Source organism: Melospiza georgiana, chromosome 28 (assembly GCF_028018845.1).
Source record: "Melospiza georgiana isolate bMelGeo1 chromosome 28, bMelGeo1.pri, whole genome shotgun sequence".
NCBI lineage: Eukaryota > Metazoa > Chordata > Aves > Passeriformes > Passerellidae > Melospiza > Melospiza georgiana.
This window is the reverse complement of record NC_080457.1, coordinates 4,517,601-4,535,203: the sequence shown is the minus strand read 5'-3', so window position 1 is coordinate 4,535,203 and position 17,603 is coordinate 4,517,601. Positions and strand designations below refer to the sequence as shown.

Here is a 17,603-nt window from a genome sequence, read left to right as displayed (position 1 = left end):
GCTGGGGTGTCTGCAGGGTAGGAATTGGACAGGATGATCCTTGGGGATGTAGGTCTACGATTCTGTGATTTTTGGGGCTGAAGAGGCAGCACCGACTTTGATGGATCTAAGTCCAGGCTTTGCTGAACAGCCTGGCATCTCTCTCCTTCCTAGCAGACAGTCCCTTGTCCTCCCTCTGTCCCTCTGCAGGGGATTTGCTGCACTGGGAGCTGCTCAGTCTTGCTTGGGAGGCACAGAGGTGAGGCAGGCAGGTGCTGCAGCCCCTCTGCAGGAGCTGTTTGTCTGCATGGAGCTGTTTGTCTGTACAGAGCTGAATCCTTCCCCAGCAGGCTGGGGAGGGGCTGTGGCCAGGCTGCTGAGTGAGGACGCTCACCCTGACACACATTTTTTGTGCTGTCATGCACCCACATGTCTGTGCTGTGAACAGACCTCAGAGCTGTTGAACTCGAAAAAAAAAAAAATAAATGGAAGGTGGGTGGTTTGTTGCTAGAATTCCAGACTGGATTGTGTTGGAAGGGACCCTAAAGATCATCTCGTTCCATCCTCTCACCTCCCACTATCCCAGGGTGCTCCAAGCCCTGTTCAACCTGGGGATGGGGCAGCCACAGCCACTCCCTCCCTTCATCCTTCCCTCACCCCATCTTTCCTTCCTTTCCCCCTCCCTCCCTTCACGACAGCATCACAAACCCTTCTCCCAGACAAGTCCTTCATCAACTCTGAGACGTTTTTATTACAGTTCTGCTTTAGATTAAACAGGCCTTCAGTATATAAAAATAATGTATACAAATGAGCAGTTAATGGTTTACACTTCTGGCTTAAAGGCATTTATAAGTTACACATTCATTTCCCATCCCTCCCCGGACACGGAGCCGGCGCTGAAGCAGCTTAAATACAGCAGGAAGCAGCGGCTGCTGTGGCTGAAGCGAGGAAGGACGGGCCAGGAGGAGGGAGGAGCGGGGTGAATCACCAGCAGAGGTTTAACTACGGCATTGCGGGGTTATTGAGCAACAGCGGGGCAGGGCAGGGAGGGAGAGCCGGGTCCGGGCCGGTACCGAGAGGTTCGTGCGGCTCCGGGGCCGCTTCTGCAGGCGGCAGCAGGGATTGGGGTGCAGCATCTCCTGAGAGTCCCACCGAGAAAACGGGGAGCCCCACAAAGCTGACAGTCCCAATTCATCCCAAAGGATGATGGGGATGCAGGTGGATGGAGATGCCACCACCTCGCAGGGAAATTTGTCCCTGCTGCTGGTTGTCGCAGCTCCGGAGCCTGCACAGCGCTGCTCGCCACAGCCCTGGGGCCGCCCTGCGTGGGGGGGTTCCAATCCCCTCTGCCGCAGCGCGGAGAAATTCGAAGGAAGACTTTATAAAATGCTGTACAATAGCACCGCTGCCAGCCCCTGGCTCTGGGAGGTGCCCGGGCTGGGAACGCGGCTCTGGGGGGCTCTGCGGGCCGGGGAGGATGAGATGAGATGTGAGATGAGATGTGAGATGTGAGATGAGATGGGCGGAGAGCGCTGTGTCCCTGGCTGACACCCCCTCCCCTTCTTCAGGGTGGGACAAGGACACAGGGCCGGGGTAGGGATGGGACAGCCTCTCTTTTCCTTCCAGGACAAGCTGGAGCCCTTTTTGTGCTTCCCTGTAGCCAGGACGACCCGCCAGGCTGCGGAGAGGAGCTCAGGGACGCGGCCAAGCAAGCGCCGGGGGTGCTGTGCCCAGCAGAGCTGGCACATCAAGCGGCTGGAGCAGCTCGGAGCGGGCACTGTCTGTCCATCCCGCCGAGCCCCGGGCACAGGGACCGACACCCTGCGGTGCCACCCGTGTCGGGAGGACGGTGCTGGCCCGGTGCTGCCGCTGCAGGGACGGCGCCGGTCACAGCGCCATGTCCGGCGTCGCCTGCAGGCTCTGCCCCGCCGCCCGCTTCTTGGCGCTGCCGCGGGCCTTGTCCCCCCGCCGGTACGGGTTGTTCCGCAGATCTGCACCGGGAGAAGCACCGGGGATGGGTGAGCTTCACTGCCCGCCCGGCACGGCCGGGGAACCGCAGCCATCGCGTTAATGTGGGATGGGTTGGGTTGGAGGGACCCCAAAGCCCACCCAGTGCCATGGCAGGGACACCCTCCACTGCCCCAGGGTGCTCCAAGCCCTGTCCAACCTGGCCTTGGGCACCTTGTGCCAGGGCTCACCCTCACAGGAATTAAATTTTTTCCGAACCTTCAACCTAAAACTCTCCTTTGTTAATTTAAACTCCCTTTCCCTTGTCCTGTCTCTGCCCGGGATTTGTCCCTCTGGGTACAAGAACCGAACGCAGCCACGGGAGCAGCAGCTCCCAAAAATCAGCCCATGGGACCCCGAGCACCGGCCCTGCCCCGGGGCTGATCCCGGGTGTCAGCGTGGCACAAATCCCGCAGGAATCCCGGAGAATGCCGGTGGGGACGGGAGGGAAGCCCTGGAGCCCCCGCCCGCCCGCGCCGCCCCACGTTACCTACAGAGGACTCTCCTCGTTGAAGCTCACGTCGCAGAAGAGCCGGGACGAGCGTTTGCCCGTCCGGGCCGTGAAAGGAACAGTTTTGAGAGCTGAGCAGAGCGACCCAGAGACAGCGAGGAGGAGGAGAGAGGAGGAAGAAGCAGAAGAGGAGGAAGAGCTATGAGACAGGGGAGCAGCTTTGCCATGTGGGATGAGAAGGTGCTTGCAGGTAGGTTTGGTCCCTGTGGTGGGGTTTGGTGACCCCCCAGCTCCTGTGACAGCGCCTGCAGCCCCCAGCACTGGGTCTGTGATGTGGGAACACCTGGCTGCTCACCTGAACTCATCCCTCACCTGAAATTATATCCTCGATGGCCCCATCTTTGCCTTCGTAGATGAGCGGCTCCTTCACCATCTGCCGCTTCTTCAGCTCAGCTATCATGTCCATCTGCTGCCTCCTGGCCTTCTGCACAGGCAGCTGGGAGGGCACAGGGCCCTTGAGTGGTGTGATCACAGCCCAGAGGAGGTGGGGGACCCTCCCCTTCACCTCCCACCCCAGGACCTGTTTAGTTCTGGGACCCCAGCAGGGCACGGACAGGGGGGCACCTTCACCTCGGGCTGCTGCTCGCTGCCAGGGGAGCCGGATTCTGCCTCCTTGGCTGCAGCCTCCTGCTTCTTCCACAGCTCAATGTCCTGCTCTGCTTTCTTGGGAGAGAGGCAGGGAGGGTGTGGTGAGCCTGGGGAATCCAGGACTGCAACCTCCTTCCTTCACCTCACAGCTCACCCCAACCCAGCCCCAAAATCTCTGACCACCCCAAAGGCATTCCAAGCTGTGATTGCTCCAAAGTGGAGTCAGGTGCCCCAAATCTCCTCCCAGCCCTCAGAAACAGCGACCCCCACGTCCCCTCCTACCTTGTAGGCTTTGATGAAGCGCATGAACATGGGGAAGAAGGTGGTGGGGGGACTGGTCTTGGGGTTCTCCCCAAAATATTCCACAGCTGACTCATAGGCTTCCTGTGGGCAGAGACACCTGATCTGGGGGCTGGGCCCCATCTCAGCAGCTCCTTCCAGCCTCTCCCACCTCCAATGCTGCCTGTCCCACTGGAGCCACATCCCCAGCAGGGACAGAGGTGTGAGCAGAGGGCGTCCCCACGCAGGGACTGTCCCCACGTCCCCACCCCAGCACCCACCTTGGCGGTTTTGCTGTCAGCCTGCAGCTTCTCCATCACCTCGGAGTTGACCTTGAGGAAGTCCTTGAGCACCGGGCTGTCGTCCTGCCGCATGAACTCCCTGCGGGTCAGCTCCATGCCCTGCTGCAGGCTCCGCACGTCCTGCAGGACCCCGTCCAGGGACACTGCGGGATGGGAGCAGGGCTGGGTCAGGGCGGGCTCCGGGTGCCAGGGGCTGCCCCGACCCCCAGCCCAAAGCCCCTGGGCGCTACCTGTGCCCGCCTTGTCGAGGAAGTGCAGCTCGGTGTGGAAGCCGGTGAGCTCCGGGTACTTCTCCATGATCACCCGCACCAGGTAGTGCAGCAGCGTCTGCTTGCGGTCTGTGGACTTCATCTCGAGCAGCTGGGGCGGGGCAGAGTCAGCCCCGAGCCGCAGCCGCCGGCCCTGACCCCGCTCAGGGCTGCCTCTGGTGGCCCCGTGTCCGTGTGCTGGGTGTGTGTCCGTCCCTCCATCCCTCCACTCCCATGGCTGATCCCCATCTTCTCCATCCCCATGGCTGGGTGTACGTCTGGTTCTTCATCCCTACGTTCCCATGTGTGACCTCCCTCCCTCTGTCCCTGCTGCTGGTTCTTCATCCCTTCATCCCTACGTTCCCATGTGTGACCTTCCTCCTTCTATCCCCACGCTGGTCCCCATCTTCACCCCATCTTCCTCATCAAGGTCCTTGACTCCTTTAACCTCTCCATATCAGGTCTCCATCCTTCCCACCTCATTCCTGTGTATCTCCATCCCTTTGCCTCTCCATTCCAACGGTCTCATCATCCCTCTGTCCCATTTGTGACCTTCCCATGTGTGACCTCCCTCCATCTGTCCCCACACTGGTCCTCATCTTCCTCCATCCCATCTTCCTCATCAAGCTCTTTGACTCCTTTAGATCCATATCAGGTCTCCATCCTTCCTGCGGATCTCCATCCCTTTGCCCCCTCCATCCCCACAACCAAACCTCATGTCCCTCCATCCCTACTGCTGCTGCTTGCATCCCTCTATCCCCACAGCAGATTGCTGTGTCCCTTCATCTCTGCAGCTGCTCCTCTGTCGCCAGGGGTGTCCCTGGCAGTGGCAGTGCCCCCATCACCCCACACCATGGCACCCACACCGTCCCTACCGCGTCGAGGCTCTGCAGTCGGAATCCGTAGGCAGCCCCTCTCTTGCTGCTGTTCATGTAATTCCCGAAGGCCAGGACGATCTGTGGGGACACCAGAGCTTGGGGACAGGGGCCAGGAGGGGGCACGGTGCCCAGGGACACTCTGTGTGCACCACGGGGCTGCCTCCCCCCGAGCCCTCACCTCGAGGATGTGCCGCAGTTTGCTGGAGGACTTGAGGGACATGGAGGCGGCGATGATGGCGTTGAGTTGCTGTGGGAGGGAAGGAGGGAAGTGTTGGGGAAGATGAAACAGGAAAGCCTTATAAATATGATTGTCTGGCAAAAGATTTTGACAATATGGAAACTGTAAGTGAGATTGAAATTAAGCTTTGAGATCCCTCAGTTACTGAACAGCTGGAAAAAAATGGTGTGGGCAGCTGAAGGTGACCCCCTTTTGATGGAACAACACCCTCTGCTTGCAGACAGGCCCAAGGGTCAGAGCAGACCCTACAGCTTGGCAGAAGGGGCCCAAAGAGGAGTTTTTAGGGTTTAAAATGTAACACAATGTGGTAATGTAATGATTCTTATAGGCTGTATGGAAATGCTATAGGATTTGTATGTTGTACTGGATTGGTTAGTGAGAATTAGAATATTCAACACAGAAGATTTATGGTATTGGAATGGGAACTTTGCTGTCTTAGCTCTTAGCTCTTGTCTCTTAGCTCTTGCCTTTTATGTTCTTACCCCTTCCACTCTCTTATGCTTTTACTCTCTCACTCTCTCACCCTCTCACCCTCTCTCCCCTCTCAGCCTGCTCTGAGCTGTGTTTGGCAGCTCCCAGCAGGGCCCTGCACCCAGGCCCTTTGCAATAAACCCCAAATTCCACACCCTGGCTGCAGAGATCTCTCATCTCCATCCATCCTGACCCTCCTACCCCCGTCACTCCTCCAGGGCAGGGTGTGAGTGTGGCCACAGCCCCCGTCCCCAGCACACACCGGCATCAGCAGCTGGGCCGTGTCCCCGAAGCTGCCCAGGAAGATCATGACGTTCATGCGCTCGGCCAGCCGCGGGATCTTGCTGAACTGCACCATGAACTGATCCTCGTCCGACAGCTCCTCCGGCCGCTGCTGCTCCCGCTCGAACTTCCCGATGAGGCTGCGCTCGTACTCGGTGGGCAGGAAGCGCAGCAGCAGCTCCAGGAAGTCGAGGCTCAGGGCTTGCTGGTCGTACCTGCGTGGAAGGGACACCCCTGGCACTGTCAGGCCCTGCCACAGGTCCCGAAGCCCCCCTGTCACCCTGAGCTGGTTCCATTGTCCCTCTGTCCCCACAGCTGGCTCCTTCATCCCTCCATCTTTCTGTATCTGGAGACTGCATCTCTCTGTCTCTCCATACAGAGCCCTCCATCTCGCTGTCTTTGGTCCCCACATCCCCTTCCTTCATGGCTGGTTCCTGCATCCCTCCATCCCCACAGCTGCTCTCTGCATCTGTCTGTCCGTGCCTGGCCCCCACTGCTTTTTGTCTCAGCTCTCATCCCTGCATCCTTCCATCCCCACAGCTGGTGCCTGCATCCTTCCACCTCTCTGTATCTGATCCTTCCATCCTCTATCTCTCTGTATCTGACCCCTCCATTTCCCCATATCTGATCCTTCTATCCTTCCATCTCCCCATATCTGATCCCTCCACCTCTCCATATCTGATCCCTCCACCCTCTATCCCCCATCTGTGATCCTTCTATCCTTCCATCTCCCTGTATCTGATCCCTCCATCCCTCCATCTCTCCAGACTGAATCCCTCCATCCCTCCATCTTTCCACATCTGATCCCTCCATCCTCCACATCTGATCCTTCCATCCCTCCATCTCTCTGTATCTGATCCCTCCACCCTCCACCTCCCCATCTCTGATCCTTCCATCTCCCCATGTCTGATCCCTCCACCTCTCCACATCTTATCCCTCCACGCTCCATCCCTCCATCTCTGATCCTTCTATCCTTCCATCTCTCCATCTCTGATCCCTCCATCTCTCCATATCTCCATATCTGATATTTCCATTCCTCTGTATCTCCGTTCTGATCCTTCCATCCCTCCATCTCTGCAGACTGAATCCCTCCATCTCTCCATCTGTCCACATCTGATCCCTCCACCCTTCATCTCTGATCCTTCCATCCCTCCCTCTCTTTGTATCTGATCCCTCCACCTTCCATCTCTCTCTATCTGATCCTTCCATCCCTCCATCCCTCTGTATCTGATCCCTTCACCCTCCATCTCTCTCTGTGTCCTGTCCCTGCATCCCCACCCCAACCCCTCCATCCCATCCCACCCCACCCTCCACCACCCCAACCCCTTGTTCCTGCCCTTCTCCCCCCCTGCCCACGCCGTGGGGGTCACTCACGTCTCGATGGCCGTGCAGATGTCCTGGACGCTGCGGCCGCCCTTGCGCAGGGTGATGGCCAAGTTCTTGGCGCGGTTGGACTCCATCAGGGTCACCTTGCTGGGCGCCTTCTGCGTGGCCTTGGCCTTGAGGGCACTGATGTCCAGGGCAGGGCCCTGAGCCTTGGTCTTGAACTGCTCCTCAAAGTCACTCATGTCCAGCTCCTGCGGGGACACGCGGCAGGGAGGTGGCACAGGACATCTGGGGTGAGGACGGGGCCCGAGGAGCGGGATAAGGGTGAGGAGTGAGGATCGAGATGGAGCAAGGGATGAGGATGGAACAAAGGGACAGGGAGGGGTGAGGAGGGGACCAGAGGATGGAGATGAGGAGGAAGAAACGGGCAGGATGTGAAGGTGCAGATGGAGCAAAGGGACAAGGACAGGGCGAGAGGAGAAGCCCGCCTGACCCACGTCCCTCTCCACGGTGCTAAGGACTTTCCTGACCTCCAGCTCCTCCTGCAGCCCCAGACACCTAGGCTGGCTCAGCATGGCTGGGGGCACTGAATCCCCCTGTGCCCAGCCCCTTGTCCCCAGGCTCACCTGCAGCACTTTCTCATCGTTGAGCTCCGTGAACACGGTGCCGTCGATCTGGCTCGGCTTCAGCGCCACCCAGTTGAAGACGGGCATGCGGAACTTGGTCTGGATCGGCTTCTTCAGCTTCACTGAGGGCCACAGGCGGGGAGGGGGGACACATCACACCCACCCCAGGGTACCCCAGACCCCTCCTGGGAGCATTTCCAGCATCCCCCCATCCCTGGGTCACATCCCACCATCCCTGGGTCACATCCCCCCATCCCTGGGTCACATCCCCCCATCCCTGGGTCACATCCCACCATCCCTGGGTCACATCCCACCATCCCTGGGTCACATCCCCATCATCCTCAGGTCACACTCACCTGAACCATTGGTGCTGGAGGGGGCTCCCGGCCCGGCTGGGGGTTCCCCACCGAGGGGAGGGGGTGGCGGAGGGGGGGGCAGGGGGCTCTCCGGTGCCCCCGGGAGCGGTGGGGGGGGCGGTGGCAGCGGGGCACCGGGCAGGGGGGGTGCTGGGGGGGGTGTGGGGGTGCCCGCGGGCAGGGGGGGGGCGGGGGGTGGGGGGGGGGATGGGATCAGCCCCCGGTAGGGGTGGGGGAGGCGGGGGGGGTGGGGGCGGTGGGGCCGGAGCCGGAGCCGGAGCATCTGCAAGGGAAAGAGGAGGTGGGTGAGATGGTGACACCACCGCATTGCCCTGAGTCCCCGGGCACATCCCCACCTCGCTCTCTGTGCCCAGAGTCGCTGCCACCCCTCCCTGGTGCCAGGTGTCCCCTCGGGAAGGGGACATCCCCTGGCAGCCGCGGTACCTGGCGTGGTGGCGGTGCTGTCCCCGGAAACCACGGGCGTTGCGGGGGTTTCTATGACAACGGGGACAATCTCGATGGCGACGTCTCCGTCGGGCCCACGCAGGATCTGCACCAGCCCCTTCTCCTCGAGCTCCGCCAGCCGCCGCTCCAGCGCCAGCCGGTAACACTCCTGCGGCTGCGGGCACGGCGGGCTGGGCGGCCGCGGCGGGCTCAGCTGCTCCTGCGCCGTGACAGCGGGTGACGACCCCCGGCACGTCACCGGTGTCCCTTGGAGCCCCTCGGACCCCCAGCCTCCCCTCGGCTCACCCGCAGCGCCTCCAGCTCCCGCCGCGCCTGGCTCAGCTGCTTCTCCAGCTCCGCTATCTTGGCCATGGAGTCGTTCTCCGCATCCTGCAGCTTCTCTGTCAGCTGCGGGGGACGAGGCGCCGCCGCTCAGCTCAGCTCAGCTCAGCTCAGCCCTGTCCCCATCCCATCCCATCCCATCCCTCCCTCGGGGTTTGCGTCAGCGGCGCTGCCCACGCTCCCCCGGCCCACCTGGCTGACGTGCTCCTGCAGCTCCTCCATGTGCTCCAGCACCGCCGTCTTGGTCTCCGAGTCCTCCAGCATGGCCCCCACGTCAAAGACGTTGTCCAGGTAGGCTTGGATCTGCACCTGCAGCTTGTCGCTCTCGGTGAGGCGCAGGGTCTGACGAGGGACGGCAAACCGGGGTCACCAGCGGTGACAGGGACACCCCCGGCCTGGGATCACCCACTCCCACCCCTGGGATCGTCCACTTCCAACTCTGGGATCAACCAGTCTTGGGATCAGTCACCCTCAGGATCACCCACCCTTGGGATCACCCAACCCCACCCTTGGGATCACCCACTCCCACCCTCGGGATCGCTTTACTCCAACCCTTGGGATCACCCACCCTTGGGATCACACGCCCTCAGGATCACCCACTCCCACCCCTGGGATCGCCCACCATTGGGATGACCTACTCCCACCCTTGAGATGGTCCACTCCCACCACCAGGATCAACCACCTTCACCTCTGGGATTACCCACTCCCACCCCTGGGATCACTCACTTCCAACTCTGGGATCAACCAGTCTTGGGATCAGTCACCCTCAGGATCACCCACTCTTGAGATCACCCACCCTTGGGATCACCCAATCCCACCCTTGGGATCACCCCACCATCAGGATCTCCCACTCCCACCCTTGGGATCATCCACCCTTGGCATCCCGCACTCCCACCCTTGGGATCACCCACTCCCACTTTTAAGATCACTGACCCTTGGGATCACCCACCCTTGGGATCACCCACTCTTACTCCCAGAATCACCCACTCCCACCTTTGGGATCACCCACCCTCGAGATCACCCCTGGGTGATCCTCTTATCCTCAGGATCAGCCACCCTTAGGATCACCCATTTCCACCCTTGGGATCTCCCACCCTCAGGATCACCCACCCCCAACCCTGGGATCACTCACTCCCACCCTTGGGATGATCCAACCACACCCTTGCGATCCCCCACCCTCAGGATCTCTCACTCCTATCCTTGGGATCACCCACCCTTGGGATCACCCATTCCCACCTTTGGGATCACCCACTCCTACCCTCAGGATCAGCCACCCTTGGGATCACCCATTCCCACCTTTGGGATCACGCCCTCGCACCCTTGGGATCACCCACTCCCAGCTCTGGGATCAACCAGTCTTGGGATCAGTCACCCTCAGGATCACCCACCCCTGGGATCACCCACCCTTGGGATGACCCATTCCCACCCTAGGGATCACCCACTCCCATTCTCAGGATCATCCACCCTTGGGATCCTGCACTCTCACCCTTGGGATCCCCCACCCCTGGGATCAACCACTCCCACCCTCAGGATCACCCCCCTGGGATCCCCCACCTCCAGGTACTGGTCCAGCCCCAGGTGGGTGAACTCGTACTGCAGGAACACTCGGAAGTTCATGTTCTCCACCGAGTGCACCACGATGTTGATGAACTGCATGCAGGCCACCTGTGGGGACACGGCCAGCACGGGGCCAGGGTGGCTCCTGAGGATGCTGCCCTGGGGGATTGGTGGCCCTTGGGGACATGGTGGCCCTGGGGAGTGTATGGGGGTTTACACAGTCCTGGGGACATGATGGCCTGGGGACAGCACAGTGGCCTTGGGGACATGATGGCCTTGGGGACAGTTTGGTGGCTCAGCATGCCTTGAGGACATGATGGCCTTGGGGACAGTTTGGTGGCTTAGAAGTCCTTGGGGACAGCAGAACAGCCCTTGGGACATGGCAGTCCTTGGGACCTGCCACCCCTAGGGCAGCAGGGTGGCACAGCTGACCCTGAGGACGTGGTGGCCTGGGGAGAATTTTGGTGGCCTGGGGACAGTTTTGGTCACTCAGCATCCCTGGACAGGGCCAGCGTGGTGGCTTAGATGCTCCTGGGGATAATGCCCTGGGGACAGCACAGCAGCCTTGGCGACAGGATGCCCTGGTGACAGAAGAGCATGGCCCCAGCAGCCACTCACCATGAAGTCAATGTTGGAGTCCTCATTTCTGAAATACTCCATCAGCTTCTCGAAGCGATTCTTCTCCCCGCAGACCTGGGGGGAGCAGGGGGCTGAGGGCAGGGGGGACATGGCCAGGGGACACCCAGGAGAGTGACAGGACAGGAGATGTCTTGGTGACACCATGCCAACCCTGCCTGGTGCCGCTGGGGACACACGGTGGCATGGGGACATCAAACCCAGTGAGTGGAACATCCCCGAGCGAGCCAGAGGTTTGGGGGTGGTGCAGGGAAACTGAGGCACAAACCCGAGTGGAGCACAGATGTTCATGTGGGGATGGCGTGTCCCTGCTGGGGACAGGACTGGCTGTCCCTGCTCACCTCCTTGAAGTTGTCAAAGGCAGCCAGGATGATGTCGTGTCCCCCTCGGACCAGGCAGACAGCGGCCAGCAGCTCCAGCACCAGAGCTTTGGTCCTGCAGAGACACACGGGGTCTGAGGGGGCTGGCACCGAGGGGACAGGGGGGCAAGGGACACCAGGGGACAGGGACAGAGGGACAAGGGACACAGGGCACAGGCCAGCCCCTACCTGGCGCTCTTGTTGTTGAGGCTCAGGGTGATCTCGTTGACGCAGGCCGGGTGGTTCATCACCAGGCTGAAGCCAGACTGGGGAGGGCAAAGGAGCATCCATGGGGTCCTGCGTCCCCCTGGAGACCCTCAAGGTCCCCACCAGGCAGGAGAATGAGCGAGGACATCTCAGAGCCGGGGGAAGCAGAGCCGGTGCCAGCCCGGAGCTGCCCCCGGGGGCTCGGGGGATGCCGGGGGAGCTCGGGGTGGGTCCCGGGGGATGCCCGGGGGATGCCGGGGGAGCTCCGGGCGGGTCCCGGGGGATGCCAGGGGAGCTCCGGGCGGGTCCCCGCGGATGTCGCCCACTCCCACTCGCACCTGGTAGTTCATGATGGCGCGGAGGCACATGATGCACACATGGACATCGTCCTTCTGGCTGACGAGCCGCGAGTTGCGCAGCGTCTTCCTGCTGTGCGAGGGGTTCAGCCTGGCCGGGGAGAGCGCGGCTGAGCGGGGCCCGGGGCACAGCGGGCACAGCGCAAAGCGGGGACAGCGCAGGGGGTGGCAGCGGGGCTGGGGACACCCAGGGGACAAACCCGCGCGTCCGTGCCCATCTAAAACCCTGGGATCGGGGGGTTGGTGTGATGTGGGGCGGGTTTTGGGGGTCCCCTCGTGCACACGGAGGCTCACCGGGGCGGGCCGGAGCTGCCGGGTGACCTGGGGGCACTGTCCCCATCGCTGCCCGGGGCACCGCAGGGGTGGACGTGGCGGAGGAGGAGGGTGTGCAGGTGCTGGTTCGAGAGGCAGCAGCTGGAGGCGCGTTAGAGCCTGCAGGACAGGAGGGAGAAACGGGGCTCCCGCGCCGCCCCGGGGCCACCCGCGCTCGGGGACAAGCGATGGGACACTGCCACGTCCCTCCTGACCTGTCCCTGCGGCTGGCAGGGACACCCCGGCTCCTGCAGAGCCCCGCGGTGCCCGAGGGGTGACCGCGGTGGGTGTCCCTGGGACCCCCCGCCCACCGGGGTGGCCCTGTCCCCAATGTCCCGGTGACAGCAGCGGGGTGTCCCCGTCCCGCCGGTGCCCCGTCACCTACCGTCAGCGCGTCCCCGGCAGCGTGCAAGAGAAGAGCGGGGTTAGACGGGGCTGCGGGCACCGAGCGACAGCCACCAGGGGGGCACGGGGGACACGGGGGACACAGGCCCGTCCCTCCGCCGCGGGTCTAACCCAGGGGATGCCATTTGCTGCCCCAAAATCTCCAACACCCCCAATTTTGGTGTATTCATGGAGTTTAACCAGAGCACCCCAGAGCAGTGCCGGGGTGGGGGACACGGTCCCAGGAGGGGACAACAGGGGGATGTGGCATTGTCGCCACCCTCAAACCAGCAATGGGCGCCCATTTTTAGGGCCGGGCCTGCGTCTCTGTCCCTGCCAAGCCCCTGTCCAAGCGCGGGGGAGCAGCGAGGCGACAGCGGGGACACCACGGGGACAGCTGGGGACGGCACCACACGTTACCTTACAGTGAGGGGCCGCGGCTTGGAGGAGCCCTGCGTGGGGGACGAGGAGCTGCTCCTGTTCAGGTCCTCCAGAGACCTCTCCTTGCCCTTGTCAGAGCCAGGGCTGTTCTCTGAGCTCTCCATGTCGTACCTGGCGGGGACACGGGGACACGTGAGGTGTGGCACCTCAATATGGGTGGGTGTCCCTCAGGAGTGCATGGGGGTTAACACAGCCCTGGGGATGTGGTGGCCTGGGGACAGCACCGTGGCCTTGGGGACAGTTTGGTGGCTCAGTGGCCTTGGGGACATGAGGGCCTTGGGGCACAGCACAGTGGCCTTGGGGACAGTTTGGTGGCTCAGTGGCCTTGGGGACATGACAGCCTTGGGGGACAGCACAGTGGCCTTGGGGACATGATGGCCTTGGGGACAATTTGATATTTCAGCATGCCTTGAGGACATGATGGTCTTGGGGATAGTTTGGTGGCTCAGTGGCCTTGGGGACATCATGGCCCTGTGGACAGTTTGGTGGCTCAGTGGCCTTTGGGACATGATGGCCTTGGGGGACAGCACAGTGGCCTTGGCCCAGGGGACAGTTTGGTGTTTCAGCATGCCTTGAGGACTTCACGGCCTTGGGGACAGTTTGGTGGCACCCCAATAGGAGCAGATGCTCCTCAGGGATTTGGGGATGCTCTGCTCAGCCCCAGCCATGGAGCATCGCCCTGAGGACAAGGGAGGGCACCCCCAGGGACCCCCCAGCCCTGCTGAGCCCCAGGGGAGGCTGGTGCCAGCTTTGGGGACAGGGGACCCGCTGGGGACGTACGCGACGGAGCACTGGGCGAAGGCGAGGTACTCCAGCAGCACGTCCAGCCCCTTGTTCTCCTCGTTGAGGAACTCCTGGACCCAGCTGGGGGGTGCAGAGGGGTCAGTGAGCTCTGCCAACCCCCACATCCTCCCTCCCCCTGCGCCCAGACACTCAGCAAAGGTGGAACAGAGGTCCCCAGCAAGCGTGGAACACGCTGGGGACGTGAGGTGGCACCACAAGCTGGCATTTCTGTGAGTGCCACGGTGAACCTGATATAGGGGGGACACAGCCCAAGGGCTCTCCTGCCACCACTGCCACTGCTGTCACCACTACCACAACAGGACAGCCTGGCCCTGGGCACTGTGGGCACCCACCAGGGCACAGGACAGCCAGGGTGGGGACAGGGAGACACCCTGGGGGTACCAGAGAGCCATAACGGGGTTCAGACCCCCAAGCACCCTCAGCTGCCTCAGCACCCTCAGCCTCCCATCAGAGCCCACCTAAGGGTTCAGGATGAAGCCACAGACCCCCCATCCTGCTGTCACCCTCCAGGCAGAGCCTGCACACGTCCATCCCCATCGCAGAGGTGGTGGCAGCGGCTGGGTGACAATGCCACCCCACCCTTACCCGATGTAGTTGGTCCTCAGGGAGATCTCCAGCTCCCGCAGCACCTGCGTGGACTCCTGCACCCTCCTCTTGAACTGTGGGACAGGGGCAGCCATTGGCACTGGGACAGGGACAGCCATTGGCACCGTCCCTGTGCCCAGCCTGGCACGGGGACCAGGGTACAACGGGGACCCCTCACCTTCCTGCTGACCCCACCCGTGTCCAAGTAGCTCTTCAGCTTCTGGATGTAGGCAGACGGGGGGTTCTTCACCTGGAAACGCTCCTGAGAGCCCAGAGAGAGGCTGAAACTGGGCCACCCGTGTGGCAAGGGACGTGCCACCGTCCCCACAGCAGCCACGGCGTCCCTGTCCCCACCCCTGCTTAATGAGGTTAATGAGGGGCTGTGTCAGTAATGAGATGGATGTCAGGGCTTGGTACAGCCAGATTGGTGCCCAAACTGTGCCACAAGTGGCACCTGGGGACAGGGACAGCACTGGGGACACTCTGAGCTTGGAGCTCACCTGGTCACAGATCAGCTCCCACTTCTTCTCGTTGTCGTACTGGTTGAGCAGCTTCATCTTGTCCGGAGGCAGGTTCATGGAATTCTGTGGGTGAAGGGTGTCAGCACTGGGGGTCACCCCAAAAACACCCCAGGGATGGAGCACCCCCTGCTCAGAGAGCACTGGGAGATGGGGAGACCCGTGGGAGGAGGGGGATCCTGGTGGGACACGAAGACCCCAGTGAAAAGATGGAGACACTGGTGGGACATGAAGATTCCAGAAGATGGGGACACTGGTGAGACATGAAAATTCCAGAAGATGAGGACAATGGTGGGACATGAAGATCCAAGAAGATGGGGACACTGGTGGGACAATGGAGACACGGTGGGACAATGGGGACAGTGATGGAACAATGGGACAGTGGTAGGATGATGGGATCATGGTGGGAAAATGAAAACAGCATTCTTAGGATGGGGACACTGGTGGGACATGAAGATCCCAGAAGATGGGGACACTGGTGGGACAATGGGGACACTGGTGGGACAATGGGGACAGTGATGGAACAATGGTGGGACATGAAGATCCCAGTGAAAAGATGGAGGCACTGGTGGTACATGAAGATTCTAGAAGATGTGGACACTGGTGGGACATGAAGATCCCAGTGAAAAGATGGAGGCACTGGTGGTACATGAAGATTCTAGAAGATGTGGACACTGGTGGGACATGAAGATTCCAGAAGATGGGGACTTCTGGGACAACAGGGACCCTGGTAGGACAATGGGGACACTGAGGTAACGATGGGGACAGTGGTGGGAGGATGGGATCACGGTAGGAAAATGAAAGCAGCATTCTCAGGATGGGGACACTGGTGGGATGGTGGGGACAACCCTGGGAGGTTGGGAACACCGCATTTCCCAGGATGTGAGTGTCCCATGGACCCATCAGTGATGTCCCCACCCGAGGGCCCCCAACGTGGGGGGCAGGAGGAAGATCTGGACACACCCACCCATGTCATGAGTGCTCCATGTGCCTCATCCAGCCCAGTCCCAGCAGTGCCACACGGGGTGAGGGACAGGGACACGACTGGTGACACAACTGAGGGACCAAGGGACACGACTGGTGACACAACTGAGGGACAGGAACACGACTGGTGACACAACTGAGGGACAGGGACACAACTGGTGTCACAACTGAGGGACCAAGGGACACGACTGGTGACAACAGAGGGCTCCAGGAGCCTGGGCGGTGCCTGGGGGTCACCCCTGAGTCCCCCTCACCACAGATGGTGACGAGCCCATCTGGGGACAGCAGCGTTTGCTGAGACACGATGACATCAGGCCTGGCGTGTCCCCACGTCCCTCCTTGTCCCCCCAGCCCCCACAGGACGTGACGCGGCTTCCGCTGCCGAAACCGCCCCCGCCACCAGCGGGACAAGGCCCTGCCCCTGCTGGGGGACACGTGGGGCACCTCCATGGGACACCAGCGTGGCCTGGGCCTGCTGCAGCTCAGCTCGGCTCACGGCGGGGTTATTTTGCTGAAAACCCCAGGTTTTGGTGGGTGGCAGGTGCACGATGGCATGTGGAGCAATGCACGGCCCCAAGCCACCCCTAAATCCCAGTCCTGGGGTTCCCTGAGGAGGAGGAGGAGGATGATGGGGATGTGGGGTGCATGCCATGCTGGGGCAACCACATCCTCACAGGAAGGCATCTCCCAGGGCTTTGGCTGCCCACAGAAGAGCAGGTCCGAGGGGAGAGGTCCCACTGTGGTGGGCAGGAACAGAAACCTCTCCACCAGCACCTCCTCCAGGGAGGACCTGTCGAGCTGCTTTTGCAAGAAGCCAAAAGCAGGAGCTGTGGCTGGGGAGGAGCTGGGTTGGGCTGGCACCAAGAGCTGGGCACGGGGACAATCAGGGTCTGAAATGGCCTCACTGTGAAGCTGCTGGGCTCTGGAAGGGGCAAGGTGACAGCAGCACCTGGCTGTCACCATTGCTGGTCCTGAGCTGCCATCCTTGGGATGGATGAGGGCCAGACCAAGGGACAGGGCTGCACCAAGAGGGATCAAACACCCCGACACCCCAGTCACACCCGTGACACCTCTGTGGGGACACCCTTGGCACAGAGGGGATGGTGGCACCTGCCACAAGGACCACCCCACGTGGGACCTGGACCCAGCAGAGCCCTGGGTGTGACAGGAGCCATCTCGAGCGTGCGGCAGGGCTGTCCCATGGAGGTGGCTCTGCCCCGAGCCCCGGTGCCTCCCTTGCGGGCAGGATGTGGCACAGGTCGGGTACAAAGTGGGTGGGGGCTCCTCCCGGGTGGGCTCGTGGTGCTGGGAGGAAGCGGCTCCGCTGAGGAGCCTCAGCCGGCAGCGCAAAAAAAAACCCCAAAAAAACCGGTTCTCATTTCCTGCCGTGAGGGGGATGGCTGGGGGAGGTGGGGCAGGGCGGGAGGCGTGGGGCACAGTGGGGGATATGGGGCTGGGTGGGTGATGTGGGGCTGGGTGGGTGATGTGGGGCACAGTGGGTGATGTGGGGCACAGTGGGGGATGTGGGGCACAGTGGGGGATGTGGGGCACAGTGGGTGATGTGGCACAGTGGGGGATGTGGG

General features: G+C 61.7%; 1 protein-coding gene across 1 annotated transcript; it reads right to left on the bottom strand.

Moving 5' to 3' along the window:
* Positions 1 to 706: 706 nt before the first annotated feature.
* FMNL1 (formin like 1) lies at positions 707 to 17,208 on the bottom strand. The gene is given in 25 exon segments (XM_058041641.1): positions 707 to 1,970; positions 2,477 to 2,568; positions 2,810 to 2,933; positions 3,068 to 3,160; positions 3,368 to 3,469; positions 3,646 to 3,809; positions 3,897 to 4,026; positions 4,790 to 4,870; positions 4,971 to 5,039; positions 5,764 to 5,998; positions 7,158 to 7,360; positions 7,736 to 7,857; positions 8,092 to 8,291; positions 8,293 to 8,374; positions 8,536 to 8,755; positions 8,842 to 8,943; positions 9,070 to 9,219; positions 10,432 to 10,542; positions 11,053 to 11,127; positions 11,412 to 11,505; positions 11,619 to 11,695; positions 11,975 to 12,083; positions 13,109 to 13,240; positions 13,910 to 13,993; positions 14,519 to 17,208. Coding segments are annotated over 24 exon segments (3,771 nt in total). The 5' UTR covers positions 15,439 to 17,208; the 3' UTR covers positions 707 to 1,970.
* Between the last annotated feature and the right edge of the window lie 395 nt (positions 17,209 to 17,603).